Here is a 14,862-nt window from a genome sequence, read left to right as displayed (position 1 = left end):
AGATTGCATACAAAAAGATAGCAGTAATCACAACATTCATACTGTGTTATTAGCCAAAGTGGAAACACTTTGGTTATCCAACTTACTTTTCTTTTATTGTCTCCTCTACCTCTTTGAATTTCTTTGACAAAGCATTTACTTTTTCTGATACCAGTGCTTTATCTCCAGGAAGAGCATAGAATGAAAGTTCTTCAAGGAGCTGCTTCAAAACTTCCAGATCCTTCTTGTGTTGTGCCAATTCTACACTAGCTTCCTGCAAAATAGGATTACATTCTTCATATCAGACTTTACCATCACTCATTCAAAGTTAAACTTTTGATTTTAGCTAACCAACCAATGCTGGAAAAAAAACCAAAACATGCCTTGTTTCTTATTCAATCACTTAGATGAGTTAGACTAAGAACCCCCAACGCATACAAATTGAATGCTAGAGTACCTGCATGTATTGGGACACTTCACTGACATCCTTTCTTGGTGCCTCTGTCTCACTTAGAGCCCGGTTTTTCTCATCTAAAAATGATTGAAGTTTTGTTGAAAGACCTTCAAATAACTCCACTTTAGTCTTCAATTCTTCCATTTTCATAAGCTTCTCTCTATGCTTGTTACTTGCTTCAGAAAACCTTCCTGCAAGCTCGCTCATTTTAGCTTGCAGTGTGGATGCAGTGGATGGATCTGCCGTTTCCATGAACTTCTTCACTTTTTCATTCATAGTGTTTATACTGCTTTGGCGACCTGCAATGTCTTGTTCTAGCATCTGAAACATACAAGAACTACTTTGTATTACTTGCAACTAAATTTTAACCAGTGAAATTCCTCTACTATATAAAGCAACAAACCACTACAGCTAGACCATTGGTGTAACTATTTCAGCTACAAAAATCCTTATGAGCAGTTTAACTTCATACAACACTCCTCTCTGGTAAGTATTTTTAATCCATGAAAGGTGCCAACCTAAGATTTTAATTCAGTCTTTAAATCTGAACTATCAAATGACTGTTTATTTTTTTCAAAGAATGCTACTTACAATGCTTTTACTAATAATGTCCTGAATAGCAGCAGAATTCAAAGGCACTTGATCTTGTTCTTTAAGGCTCTTTTCAACTCCTTCCATCCAATCAAGCATTTCATCCAAACCGTCCTGCACACTTAGGGATCGTGTCAGAGTTACTTGAAGCTTCTCATTCCTCTCATTCACAGATTTGGATAAATTGTCGTATCTTTCCACAATATCATCTGATAAAGAGAAGATATATTTCAATTTCTTCTTGTAGCCAAATTAAGCTTTTAGCTTACTTCACCAGCACTCACCAATTGAGTCAAAAATTGCTATGTTAAAATGAAGAAAAAAAAGTCAGCTTTAGTCAGTAAAAACTTGGAAGCAAAGACCAACAGAGCCAAGACACACATCAGACAAGGGAAATGATGGAGTAGCATACAGCTGTAGTTCCCAGTGTTAGAAACTGGTTTCCATGTAGCTCTAGCTTAAGACAGCTGTTGACTGTTCCCAAGAAATAAAATAGCACAGTATTAAGACAGCTCTTCTACAATTATGTCTCTTATGTTACTGTGAGATCTGAGAGGTTCCTCCAGATGGTTCTTCATTACATGTCCAATACTTTCGAAATAACTTTCTGAAAAGCTCTAGGTACCTCCCATAGAGTTTTATCACCAACTCCAAAGAGTCAAGCCACCATTTTTCAGTTTTGTTTTTCTGCAAGTTACTTATGGGATTCTATGAAGAGATAGCTGGGTGATACACACAGAGCATCTTCAAACTTCAGACAGTGACAGGTGACAGTGACAGTGCTGTGCTACTTCTCAAATTGATAGGAAAAAGTATTAGGTGTAGGTGGTAATGTTTTGGTGCTGGTAAGGGTTTGTTAGTGACAAGTTGTTTTTGGCTCGTGTGAGAGGAGGTCAAGGGCTGCCCTATGGAAGACAGAGATGGTTCCAGCCAACTCCAGCTGACCCATCACAGGGCACAGCTGAGCTCCTCAGCCAAACTGGTGGTGCCACTGGAAAAATGCATTTAAGAAAAGGGAAAACACTGCAGGGGACTGAGAAATGAGGGAAAAGAAAGTATGAAAACAGCCCAGCAGACATGAAGGTCAAAGAAAGAGGGATGCTCCAAGTGCTGGAGCAGAGATTGCCCTGAAGCTGTGGAGGATAGGAGCAGATAACCACACTGCAGCACATAGAGGACCCAGGCTAGAGGAGGTGGATATTTCCTGAAGGAAATGCAGCCTACATCCACACTGGAACAATATTAGCCTCAAAGATTTCAGCCTGCAGAGAGGTCCCTCACCAGAGCACGGGAAACGTGTGAGGAGGAAGCAGCAGCAGAGAAATGACAGACTGACCACAAGCACCCATTTCCCATCCACACTGCACTGTTTGGCAGGGAGGGAGGGGCACTAATTGTGAAGGAAGGAGTGATGGTGAACCTGGAAAAAAGAGTGGAGGGGAGGATAATGTTGCTGTAATTTGTTTTTGTTTCGTATTTCCCAAACTTGTTTTATTTGGCAATAAATGAAAGTTAATTTTTGCCAAGTCGAGTCTATTTTTCCCATGACAGTAAAAAGTGAGTGACCTCTCCATCAACCTGTGGCCTTTTCTATCTTATCTGAAAAATCTTTTACCCCATCCACTTGAGCAAGGGAAGTGAGAGAGAAGGTGGGTGGGCATCTGGCAGCCTACCAAAGTCAACCCCTTCATAGGCAGTTTCATAAAGTTAGAGGGAAGTAATCCCTAAGCTAAGCAAACTTCAAATAACTGCTTGTAAACAGGCTCCTTGGAGTCATTTTTCTCTGGAGAATTTATGATCCTCAGCAAATCACTACCTCTGCTCAGCAATCCCTATTTCTGTAAAAAGAAAAAAATGAAATGACAGTTAAAAGCATATGGATCCATGAAGGAGAGAGACCAACAATAAAATTACTGTGTTGTAATGACTTAACACTCAACAAAACATGGACTTGAACAGTGACATAAGAAAGAATGTGGAAGCCCTGTAATTTTTCTCTTCCAGAGTATGCATGCAGAAACAAGTGATAAAAAGGAGGCATTAGGAAAAGCAAACACTTTACCCAGTGTTTTCTGAATCTCATCTTTGTCTGGTGTCAACTCTCCCCTTGTGTCCAATAACACTTCAGCAGCTTTTTTCAGTTTTTCTACAGCAATTTGGTGGTTAGACACTTGTCCCTGAAGAACCTGTAAAATTCCACTATTATCAATTATGCTTTTCAGTACAGTTAATATTTTTACATATATTTGTAAATGTACATATTTACATTAGCAAGACACAGAACCTAAACTCAGTATTTGGAATAAACTAACTCAGTTTGTGACCTCTCCTTAAGAAAAATCCTGACCAGTGGTTATGGCTGCTGTTATCCTTCTGGCCCTTGATTTAGTTCATGTACCATCTTTTTTATCTTATGTTTTAGAATACTTGTCTGACTCAACTTATTTCTTGCATGTAACTTCAAATGTGTCTTTTGATTAATTGTTTCTAGAGACCCTTTGTACAGACAATTACAAACACATTTTTCCACTCAGCATCGAAGAACAATTCAGAGGGAAAAGCACACAATCAACAGCAGCAGTTACACATTCACCAGCAGTGGTACTGACAAAGGATCAGGCTGATATTGTAGCACAAACAGGAATAGCTTGAAACAAGATGATTGCCTTCACAGCCAGGACCCCCTGAAGCAGTGTGGCTGAATTTTGCCTGGGTTTGTCCATCTAACCAAGAAACACACGTTCAGAGACTAGCCCAGCCATTATTTACTCCAGAGCCAACAAAAACAATAAGGCTGAATCAATTTCTAGTGGTTTTATCTCTGTAGTGTGTAAGAGTACTTTGGGGTAAATAATCTTTAAAATTATTTCAGGCCTCTGTGCTAGTGTTTGTTTTGATTCACTTGAAACTTATACAAGTCGAAAATAAAGGGACATCTCATTTATTTTTTGATATTCATTGATACTCAATGAATATATGATTGAAAAGGTAATCCTATGTGCCCTGCCAGCACAAAGAAATCTCATCAGTGCATTCAGCACTGGTACCCAGAAAATAAGAGTGTGCCAGAACACAGTGCATCATCTTGCTGACCCATTTGACACAATGAGTCTCCAAGAGATCTGAAGAGGCTTAGGCTAGCTTGTGCAGAAAGGAAAAAAAAAAAAAGAAAAAAAGAAAGAAAGAAAGAAAAAGATGTACCAGAAAACCTTGTATGCTAACAGAAGGCAAGCAAGCTGATGCCAGAGGCAGTGAAGAATATTCTGAAGAACAGCTAATCCCCATAAAAAGATTAGACCTCACCATGCTGCCAAGGTCTGTGTCTAGCTGGATTATCAGCTGCATGTGTTGGCTACAAGGGACAGCTTTAACTTGCAACACCTGACTTCCTCAAAATACTCTTTGTTTTGCTTTCATTAATTGGCTTGCTTTCCTCAGCCTCCTGGTTTTTTTCTCTTCCTTTGAATCTCTTGACATTTTGTACCCTCTCCCTTCTTCCCAACTCACAGCCATTGAGTGCCTCTTTTGTGTGGCAAGTAATCCATGTAGACATTTCATAAAAAGAGCCCTAGCACTCACTCCTTTTGTATTATATCCATGAAAATTTGCATTATAGAGAATATAATTCATTTTGGCATAAGGAACAAAAAGTTTAAATGAAGCTTCAAATTGTGATTGGTTTTATTCCTACTCTTTCAGTGCTTGGAAGCACAAATGTACCTAAACATTCAATTGTTAGGAGCTCACAACTCACACTCTTAATTTTGTTGTCTTAAACACAGCTGTGATTTGTCTCCTTTTCCTGTCATGCACCAAAGTGCTGAGCATTTCCAGTGGCCAATTTGAAAGACACCATAGATAAAGATAACTACTGCTCAGGCTGATGTGAGGGAAATGGTTAAAGTATGTACTTTCCAAAAGCCATTGACTATGATTTTTCAATAGTAAATGTGTCTGACCTGCACTGATACTTCACCAAGCACAGACAAAACAGTGAGGAAGTGCCTGACCATTAGTCTTGCTCACTAAAAACCAAATAATCTTGCTTTTTTATAGTATAGGTGATTGAATGTGTTTATGAAAATATAATAGTCAGTTCAAAGATGAAGACTCTATGAAACTTTATATTGCTTACCATATACTTGGCTTCCTAAAGCCTTCTCCAAACCTACACTTTGTACAGATATCCAGAGTTTTATTTCATAAGCTCTATCATTAACTTGTCTTGCCTATACTAGGATTTACATGAAGTCACCAGTTGCATCCTCAGAGGCAAAAAATAAAAACCACTGGTTTTGTGCGCAACACAAATTATATTAAGTTCACTCTCTGAAGGGTACATAGCACTGGGTGAAACTGAAACAGGCAGACAGACTACTCACATCACACTGTTCACCTGGTATGAGCCCTTTCATAATGAAGTAACACACAAACGTGACAAGAAAAAAAGTCAAGAGTCACAGACAACAATCAAATGGATTTCTCTATCTGGAACCCTATCCAAGCCTTATTCTGACAGTAAACCATAATCACTAAATCCTTTCTTAGTTCAAGAACTTTCCAGATTTCACCCTATCATTTGCTAAGAGACAGAAAACACATCTTGCTGTCACCACTGCTAATGGCATCTTGGTACCCATTTTTTTTCACCCAATGCTTTTCAGATATCGCTCTGGACAGGCAAATTTCAGAACCATAGAAGCTGTATGCCCCCATGCAAGGCAAGAATCTGGCCTGCAGCCATTTGGATTATATTAGATCATCCTGTTTTCCAGACAAAAAACAATTCCTTTTAGGACAAAAGCGCTGCTGCATTTTAAAGCTTTTCACCTTGGTTTCTTCAAGTTGTCTTTGGAGATTTTTGGGATCCACTGCAATTGGCTCTGAGAGTTGTTTGTTCACAGCTATTTCAGAGGCCTGGAGACCTGACAAAAGTCCAGATGAGGCATCTTCATAATGCTGGTATTTATCCACCAGGTCTTTAAGGTTATTTCCAAGGATGCTACACTAAAAGAGTAAAAAAGAGACAAGCAAATATGCAGGCATTAACTGCATGCTGCATTTCATACCAATCTCAAAGGCAAACATTCATTCCTGTTGTACTGCATCGTTTTTTCCTGCCATCATTTCACTAATTGATTTTTGATCTAAGACATGACAGCTGGACAGGCTATGCAGGTCTTCCCAGTTTGTGTTCCTAAAGGATGATTTAGGATTAAACCACTGATGCGGGTGCAAAACTGGAATCTTACTTGCTGTACTAGAATAGGAAAAACTTCAGGAATAAAGTTTGATTCAGTGATATAAAGATTCTTTATCAGAACTCTGGTACCAAAACTGTAGAAAGCAAGTGGAAAGTAGAAATGTAGAAAGCCACTAGAAGCTAGATTTTTTTTTTAAATCAGGAGAGATATGTATGCTCATTAAAATACAGACAGTGGAGAACTGTTTTCGTAACTACCTTATCTGCATAGTGAATCCAAAGTGATGTGCCTTGGTATTGGGCATATGCTTTGTTTTATTCACTTTAAAATGTCATCTTAACAAGATCCTAACTAGACCTATATATTAGCATGCCCCAAAATGTTTACAGCAAATTGTCACATAAAAAAGTCAGTGAAAATCTTTCAGACTTTCTGAAGATGATTTCACAAGCAAAATCTGATTGTATCAAGTCATAATATTTATAAACTGTTACATTAAATATTTATATTCTGAACCTTCCAGAGACTGTATTTTAATATTCACAAATGGTACTTGGTCTCCATCTGGTGGGCAGACATAGAACATGTCTGTTTATATAACCAGTTAACCAAGAACTGACTTTAGGATTCTTTCAACATACAAGCCTATAAAATCATGTCTCAGACATGTGAAAATACATATATAAAAAAAGTAAAAGCAACCTAAGTATTTATTAAAAGCAAGAAACTTTACAAAAGGCAAAAATGGTTACTACCAATTCATTTACAAATCACAAATTTTTCATTTTCTTGGAAATTCTCACTGGTTGAGGACACTCTCACTTTTTAGAATTCTGTCCTTAGAGACACAAAAGGTCTACTTTGTTCTGCATATTTATTGTCAAATATGTATGTCTCTTATAACCCTTCTAAATGTATATATGGAAATCATAGAATTTGCAAAATAGACAAATCAAGTTGCTGGCATGGGAATTTTATGTGCATAAAAATAAGCTATCTGAAAATTTTGCTATGAAATCTTTACATTCATACTCAAAGTAATTCAATAAACCAACTGCAGAAATTTAACATGTCAAGAGAATTGTCAAATTAGCTGCCCTATTCATAGCAGTTAAGCAGGAAAAGGAAAATGTGCTTCTGTAAATGAGCAGCTGTCTTGATAAACTGAGAAAACAATTTTATATACTTTTTTCACTATGTAATCAGTCTTTATAGAATTAACATTTCTGAGCATGAAAACCTTAAAGAGATAAAAATTTCCAGATAAACGTGGCCACTGTTGCAGACCAACACTCTACCAGTGGTCATTGAAGCTCTAAGGAGTTTGAACCTAGGATCTCAGAAAAATATGAAATAGCACAAGTCAGAGGCTACTGACAGCAACTTCAATAGTTCAATTAATAATTATCTCAGAAGTTTACAGTTCTGGAATATTATCAATATTGAACAACACTTGTTTTTTTTTTTAACAGCTGGAAATTGGCATGTGAGATTAGTTGGTGATGTTTGTCTAGTTCTGTCAGGCAGATTCCATATGTGAACTTGGCACAGAGAGCTAGATTATCTTCCCTCTCTAAGGTACATGGAGGATTTTGCACTGCTAATTACTCATTAGTTAGACACTAATCTGATATTGTTAAGGATAAAATGTTTACTTGGCAGAGCAGTGGAAAATAATTGCTGTCCTTAAATCACTAAATTCTTTCATGCCTAGTGCTGACAACAAAGGTCACATCAGGACAAACTACTTCAGGATACAAATTAAAATTAAAACTTTACATGCTATATTTGGCATAATCTCTCTCTTTTTACAGTCATTTTATTAGTAGGGAGCCAAGTAAATAAACAGCTGTGGGAAATATTGCAGGTAACATAAAGTACACATTATATATCTGAAAGTATTACAATTTCTTTCCACCCCAAAGCGTTACTCAAGGCATTCTGAGCTGCCACAGTCTCAGAGGCTCTTTAAGCCTGAAAAGAAGAATGAAGAACTCTGGTCTCATTTCTTCCTTATAACACAAAGTAGAAAGTATCATCCTTTCAGACCTTTAATAGTCTGACATTTAAAGTAGATCTGGAAAAGCATCTTGTTTTGTTATCTTAACTTGAAGAAACAAAGAATTTACAACTTCTCACAGTGTTTGTTTCATCACCTACCTCCTGCCTACACAAACTGCTAAATCAATTATAGCAGTCATTCCTATTCAGTATAAATAGAACTTACCTTAGTATAGAGAGATTTGAAGCGTTCTGAAGCTCTGTCCAGTTTGTTCTGCACTTCAGCATACGTAGCTGAAGTATCAATGCCATCTTTGTCAACCTTCACACCGTCTCTTTTGCTGCATGATCTCGCAGCATCCAAAACTCTTTGTCCAGAAATTGTGATATAGCGTAAATCACCTTTGTGAGAGATAACATCTTCTGAGAAACTCTTCTGCCTTTTCAGTTTGACCACAATACCACTGAAGTCAGAAGCCCCTGCCTCCAAGTTGTCAAGTTCTTGTTCTGCCTGCTGCAGCCACGTTTCGAATTCGCTATAGTCTGCATCGAATTTCTCCAATTCTTCCCTCAGAGAATGGGTTAATTTCATTTTTCGTTCTGATTCAGCCAAAGCAGTCTCATACTGAGCCTTCAGCTCTTTCATGTTCCTTTGCATCTTGTCCTTTTCTTCAGGGGTAAGGTAATGCCCTTGCTTCTCAAGCAGTGCCTGAGCAGACTGAGTTGCTACTATGATAGCCTGCTGCTGCGAAATAATTTTCTCATGTTGAGCCTACAAATAAAAGAATAAATTACAACCAGCACCCTCTCACATGGTTCCTTAGTAAAGGACATGTAAAACAAAGATCATCAAAATGATAAAGGCTTTTCTAATATTAATATTGTTTATTATAAACCCAACATTTTGTCAGTAATTTAAGTGAAAGTGTGATTCTTAGTCACCATATTTCTGTGGAGTTAAAAAAAAAAATACAAAATATTCAATGGTAATTTTTTTTCCATATGGCCATGACCATATGGCAATGTTCAAGTATCATTGCAACTCAGCAATACCTAGATGCATATATCACACAAACATTTTCCCCTATAATTCCAAAACAGAACTTTGTAGAGCAAAACTAGACTTTGTCAATCTCTTTAACGTTTTTCCTAACAAAATTAATTTGCTGATTACTTAGCATTTATGGTAGTGTGCTTAGTGTAATCAAAATTTTCCTAATTCTCTGTCTCAAAATGGGATTTAAAAAATAAAACATTCAAAGGTAGGGAACTTTTCAAATCAAAACTCTCCATATCCCATTACTTATATTGTAGATACCATTACAGACAAGCACACCTAAAGGAGTAAAGGCATCAAACATAGTACTGATACTTTCTTGTTACACTCAGTGAAGAAAAATTATTACTTGGGTTTTGAAATTGCATTTTTTCAAAATCAAGAGCCATGATTCTTATCAAATATAGTTAGTTATAAAACAGATCCAGTTGACATTAAAAATCAAGACACAATCTGTTCTTTCAAATTTTCCAATCCCATAAAAATATTTAAGTCCAGGACCTAGTTCTATATTCCAAATGAAAAGCATATTTCAAATAGATTCTTTCAAAAAATTCTTCACTCTTGAACATCTCCCATGAAAAATAGCTATGTAAAATAAACAGTATGCTTTTCTTCCATGACTACAGTGGCCAATTATTTTGTAGGCACTAGGTGCAGAGATTAACTGTCAAAAAAACAAAAGTAAAAATATCATGTATACAAAACCCAATAGTCCTATTTTCTCAGGTTGCTTTTGGGGTTTTTTTAATAAAAAAGGAAATCCAAAATACTATCAGCTACAAGCATAATAATTTTCTTTAAGGTGTCAATCAACTCACACCTAAAGGTTCTTGGTTTCTCAGCTGCAGGTCAGCAAATGAAACTAAAGTCTTATTACTTTAAATGCTTCCAACTTAACAGGAAAATCTATTTTTAAAATGCTGCACTGTAATTTTGTGCAACTTACTCTTCTGAATCTTGAAACACTGCTTTGCCCATGTGTTAAAGTTGTAGGAAATGAAAACTATAGTTTCAGTAAACTATTATTTGCAGCAATTTGCAATCTGTAGTCACAAGGGATTAAAAGGGGATGAATCATCTAGGTATCACAAAGATTTTTGAAAAAGTCACATAAAGAGTATGAATTTATATTGCTACTTTTTGCATTTTGTTTGCCAGCACCAATTTTCTCACTACAAAAAATAATAGACTCACCACAAAGATTACTTGCATTTACCTTGCAGAATGTATGCTTTCTCTTATTTTGCAGGAAACAACTACAGTAATAGCAAAAAAGTGACAAATATGCAATATATTTGGAATTCCTAGCACTGGGTATTATTATCTTCCTAGTACTTGCTCCAAAGTCTAGGACAGACAGGGTGAGATTGAATTCACTTGTGTTGAATAAGGAGTGATACTCCTAATTGTTGAATAAACCCAGGAACAATACCTTGACTTTCTGATACTGCTGGTTCAGGTTATCATCTATGCTTTTCACTAGTCCATCCACCTGAGTTTCAATGTCTTGCTGCATTTCCAGCAGATTCCCATTGACATCATCCTCCTCTCCTTCCAAAACTTTCACATCTCCTTCTTCAAAGTGTGTTCCATTCTGTTCTATCACTTGCTTAAATTTCCGGCCATGCTCCGCTTCTTTGTCCACATTTGATAACCAATCCAAAAGATTTTCTATTGTATTTTTACTTTCTTCCAGCTGTTCTATGGCTGCAACCTATGATGAAATTTCACAAATTTCAATTTAGAAATCTTCTTTAAAGATCACAAAATATCAAATAAGTGTACGAATAAACCATTTACAATACATTAACATCAAAGAAAACGTTTGATTAATATAAAGGTTGCTGCTTATTTTATAAGAGAATAAACCAACAGTTCATTAGTTACCCAAATGAAATATGATATTAACCTCTCCACAATTTATCAATATGTATTGGGTTTGCTTGGACAGGTTCTGGAATCAGGGGGGCTGCAGGGATGACTTCTCTGAGAAGCTGCCAGAAGCTTCCTTCATGTCCAACAGACCCAAAGCCAACCAGCTCCAGCATGGACCCACCACTTGCTAAGGCCAAACCCATCAGCAATGGCGGTAGCAACTCTGGGATCACATAGCAATAGGGTAAAAAAAAAGCATGAAAAACAGCAGCAGCCTGAAGAGAGGGGTGAGAATAAGTGAGAGGAACCTCTCTGCAGACCCCAAGGTCAGGGCAGAAGGAGGGGCAGGAGGTGCTCCAGGTGCCAGAGCTGAGATTCCCCTGCAGGCCCTGGTGCAGCCCATGGCGAGGCAGCTGTGCCCCTGCAGCCCATGGAGGGCCACAGGGGTGTAGAGATCCACCTGCAGCCCATGGGGATCCAGAGGAGGCAGAGATCCACCTGCAGCCCATGGGGATCCAGAGGATGCAGAGATCCACCTGCAGCCTGGGGAAGATCCCATTCCAGAGCACATGGATGACCAAAGGGAGTCCGTGACCCTGTGGGAAGCTCACACTCGAGCAGGCTTGTGGCACAACACGAGTGTGACCCCGTGGGGTCATTCCACATACTGGAACAGGGTGCCTGAAGGACTGCACCCCGTGGAAGGAACCCTGCTGGAGCCCTTGGGAAGGACTCAGGTTGGAGAAGTCCATAAAGGACTGGCTCCTGTGTGAAGGACCGCACACTGGAGCACAGGAAGAGTGTGAGGAGTCCTCCCCTTGAGGAGGAAGGAGTGGCAGAGAATGTGTGATGAACTGACCATAGCCCACTTTCCCCAACCCCCTGGCATCTGTGGTGGGAATAAGAGAGAACTCCAGAGCTGAGCTCAGGAACAAGGGAGAGGTGGAGGGAAGGTATCTTTAACATTTTGTTTTTATTTCTCATTATCCTGTTCTGATTTGATTGGTAATAATTTCTCCAAATCAAGCCTGTTCTGCCTGTAACAGCAGCTGTGAGTGATGTGTCCCTGCCCTTATCTCAACCCACGAGACTTTCATTAAATTTTCCCTTCCTGTCCAGCTGAGGAAGGAAGTGATGGAATGGCTTTTTGGCATCCAGACAAGGTCAACCCACCACACAACAGTTATATTGCACAACTAATATCGTAAGACATGAAAAAGGCTTGAATAAAGGTATGAAATGGTTGCCTAAAAACCTTTTCTGTTTCCTGCTTAATTGCTGTTGTCATAGCTTTATCCAGTTCTTTTTTGGACTCTTCTGCCTTCTGGCTAAGGAGCAAACACTTTGTCTTAGCTTCATTTAGTTTCTGCTCCAGAACAGTCTTGTCTTCTTGTGACAACTTTTCTCCATTCTCTTTCAAGAAGGCTTCAGTATTTTTCACAATCTCTGCCAGTGTCTGGGCACTTGTTCTCATGTCTTTTTGGATCTCCTTTTGATAAAAAAGAAAGCAAATAACAGTAAGTAAATGATTAATTAGATCTTTCCAATTAAAGATAGTTTATTGGAACTGTCTCTCTTCCAGTTGTAAGCACCACACTGGTCCTTCCTAGCTGCACATGATACATTAATAAATTGCAGACAATTATTAAAATCAAAGGCAAACATCTGACAATGTTGTTGCAGCACAATCTAACCAATGTTTTTTAAACTGCAAATCTGTTTGCTTACAGTCCTATTCAGATTGAGCTCACTTTTTTCCCTTTAACAGTTTAAATGTTGGGTTTCTACATATGCAGAACATATATTTATTTTATTAGAAATCAAGGCTCAAGTAAATCTGCTACACTGCAGTTAGTAAAGTGAGTCTCCTGAAAAATTCTGGTCCATAGCTATCCTAATGGAAAGCTGCTGAAAATAAGCTGTCTGAATAGAAGTCAGAAAATCGCAATCATCTTTCCTGGGTAAAAGTGTTCCCATATTTCTTGGGTTTGTTCAGGCCAGAGATGGCATACAATTTTTTTTTTCTATTGTAATCAGTCATAATATTTCAGTCTCTTAAGAATGTTTACTTCCATTGAATTTCACAGAGGACAGATCTTTAGTTTTAATTCACCCAAAGCAGTTTTCCTCTGATCTGCCTCCCAATTATCTGAGAGGAGCTTTAATTGTAATGATTAAACTGTTGAATATATTCCCCCAGGTACTGAAACAATGCCATTTTTCACCTTCTTGTGCAGTGCATCTCCAATCTTGGAGATGCAAGACAGAACATTTGATCCTCATTCTAGACCACAGATTTTGCAGCAATTTTAGAGTACAGCAGCTAAAACTGCAGCTCAATTTAGCAATTCAGCAAGTGCATTAGAAATATTTTCCTGAGGATCCTGACTCAAGAAAAGCTTCTCCTGTGACCAAGATCTTTGCGCTTCTTTTCAAACAGCACACTGAGGATTAAAGCTCTAACTTGATACAAAAAACACTGGTTTTAAACCCCATTCCATCCTAAGGCACTTTTTGAATGGTGATTCCAAGAAGTCAGTCAGAAAATAACAACTAGTCTGCTAGGCAGTCACAAACAGCTGATGGGAAAAAAAAGAAGCTGTATCAATTCTTGACTCCCCAGGAGTATCCCATTTAGGCCATAAATCCTTAAGACAGGTAAGAGATTAAAAACTACCCCAGGGGTGTCTGACTGACTATAAGAACAATTTTGACAAACTAGATACATTACTTCAAAGATAAATAAAGCAAGGCAAGATGAGTAAGGAAATTTCTCCTTTTACAGAGAGTTGGAGCTCTACAGCATAGTAAACTAGTATTAGGAGGAGGAAGAAGAAGAATACAAAACTCTTCCTTTAACTATCACAAACTCAATTTCTATCAGGACAGAGATGACTGGATACAGCTGAAGAGCAAGGAAAGCAAGCCCGTTCAAAGGGGTTTGCTACATGGGGACACCAAAGAGATTGCAAGAAACATTAATATGAACCAGAATCCAAAACAAAGCAAGAGTGAAGCAATGGAAAGCCTCAGACAAGAGAAAACATTGCAGAAAACTTTTTCAAAGTGCTGTGAACAGGAATAAACACTTCCTGATGCTCACAAAATTATTTTAGCATAATAAACATGTGTGATTTTATCACATTCAACAGGAACAATCTTAAGCTAATATATTAACAAAATTCACACCTGCTTCAGGAGTGCTTCTTGAAATGTGTAGCACATACTCCCTATTCTAGTGTCTCCTCATTTGGAAGTTTCTCTTCTCCCACTGGCACACACTGGGGTGTATTCACAAGCAGCAGTTTAAATGCATGCCACTAAGCCTTTACTTTGGGTAGGTCAAACAAATCTATTTTATTGTCCTCTCACATGACAAGCCTTGTTACTCAACAAAAGAGTCGAGTCACTCTCCTCTGCACTCAGCCCTCTTTAAGCTCTCTGTTAGACTAGAACTGTGCCTACCTCCTGTTTGGTCTGGTATTGTTCCAGCTCAGCCTTGCTGTCTCCAATGCCAAGGGACTGTCGCTGCCCAATGAGTCGATTTTCAGTCTGTGTGAGCAAGTCACAGATCTCCTGCAGCTTCTCCTTGCACTCCTGCTGCCGCTCAGCCACATCCTATATTAGAGCCAAGTACAATTGAACAATAAGACAAAAAATCCTCACTTCAGGAACCAGCACTCTAATAGATATTAGAA

At 38.2% G+C, this 14,862-nt stretch overlaps 1 protein-coding gene across 12 annotated transcripts in view; it reads right to left on the bottom strand.

Moving 5' to 3' along the window:
• Positions 1–14,862, bottom strand: part of DST (dystonin) — a 289,433-nt gene that overhangs the window by 87,363 nt on the left and 187,208 nt on the right. For all 12 annotated transcript variants that reach the window (XM_063150658.1, XM_063150659.1, XM_063150655.1 and 9 more), the window contains 9 exons: positions 14,630–14,782; positions 12,420–12,653; positions 10,722–11,003; positions 8,456–9,001; positions 5,855–6,031; positions 3,087–3,210; positions 1,025–1,233; positions 437–754; positions 87–253 (listed from right to left, as the gene is read on the bottom strand). In XM_063150658.1, coding sequence (XP_063006728.1) covers positions 87–253; positions 437–754; positions 1,025–1,233; positions 3,087–3,210; positions 5,855–6,031; positions 8,456–9,001; positions 10,722–11,003; positions 12,420–12,653; positions 14,630–14,782 — 2,210 coding nt within the window. The remainder of the gene's footprint in view (positions 1–86; positions 254–436; positions 755–1,024; positions 1,234–3,086; positions 3,211–5,854; positions 6,032–8,455; positions 9,002–10,721; positions 11,004–12,419; positions 12,654–14,629; positions 14,783–14,862) is intronic.

Source organism: Melospiza melodia, chromosome 3, assembly GCF_035770615.1.
Source record: "Melospiza melodia melodia isolate bMelMel2 chromosome 3, bMelMel2.pri, whole genome shotgun sequence".
Lineage (NCBI taxonomy): Eukaryota > Metazoa > Chordata > Aves > Passeriformes > Passerellidae > Melospiza > Melospiza melodia.
The sequence above is the reverse complement of the archived record's forward strand: the minus strand, read 5'-3'. Positions and strand labels throughout refer to the sequence as shown.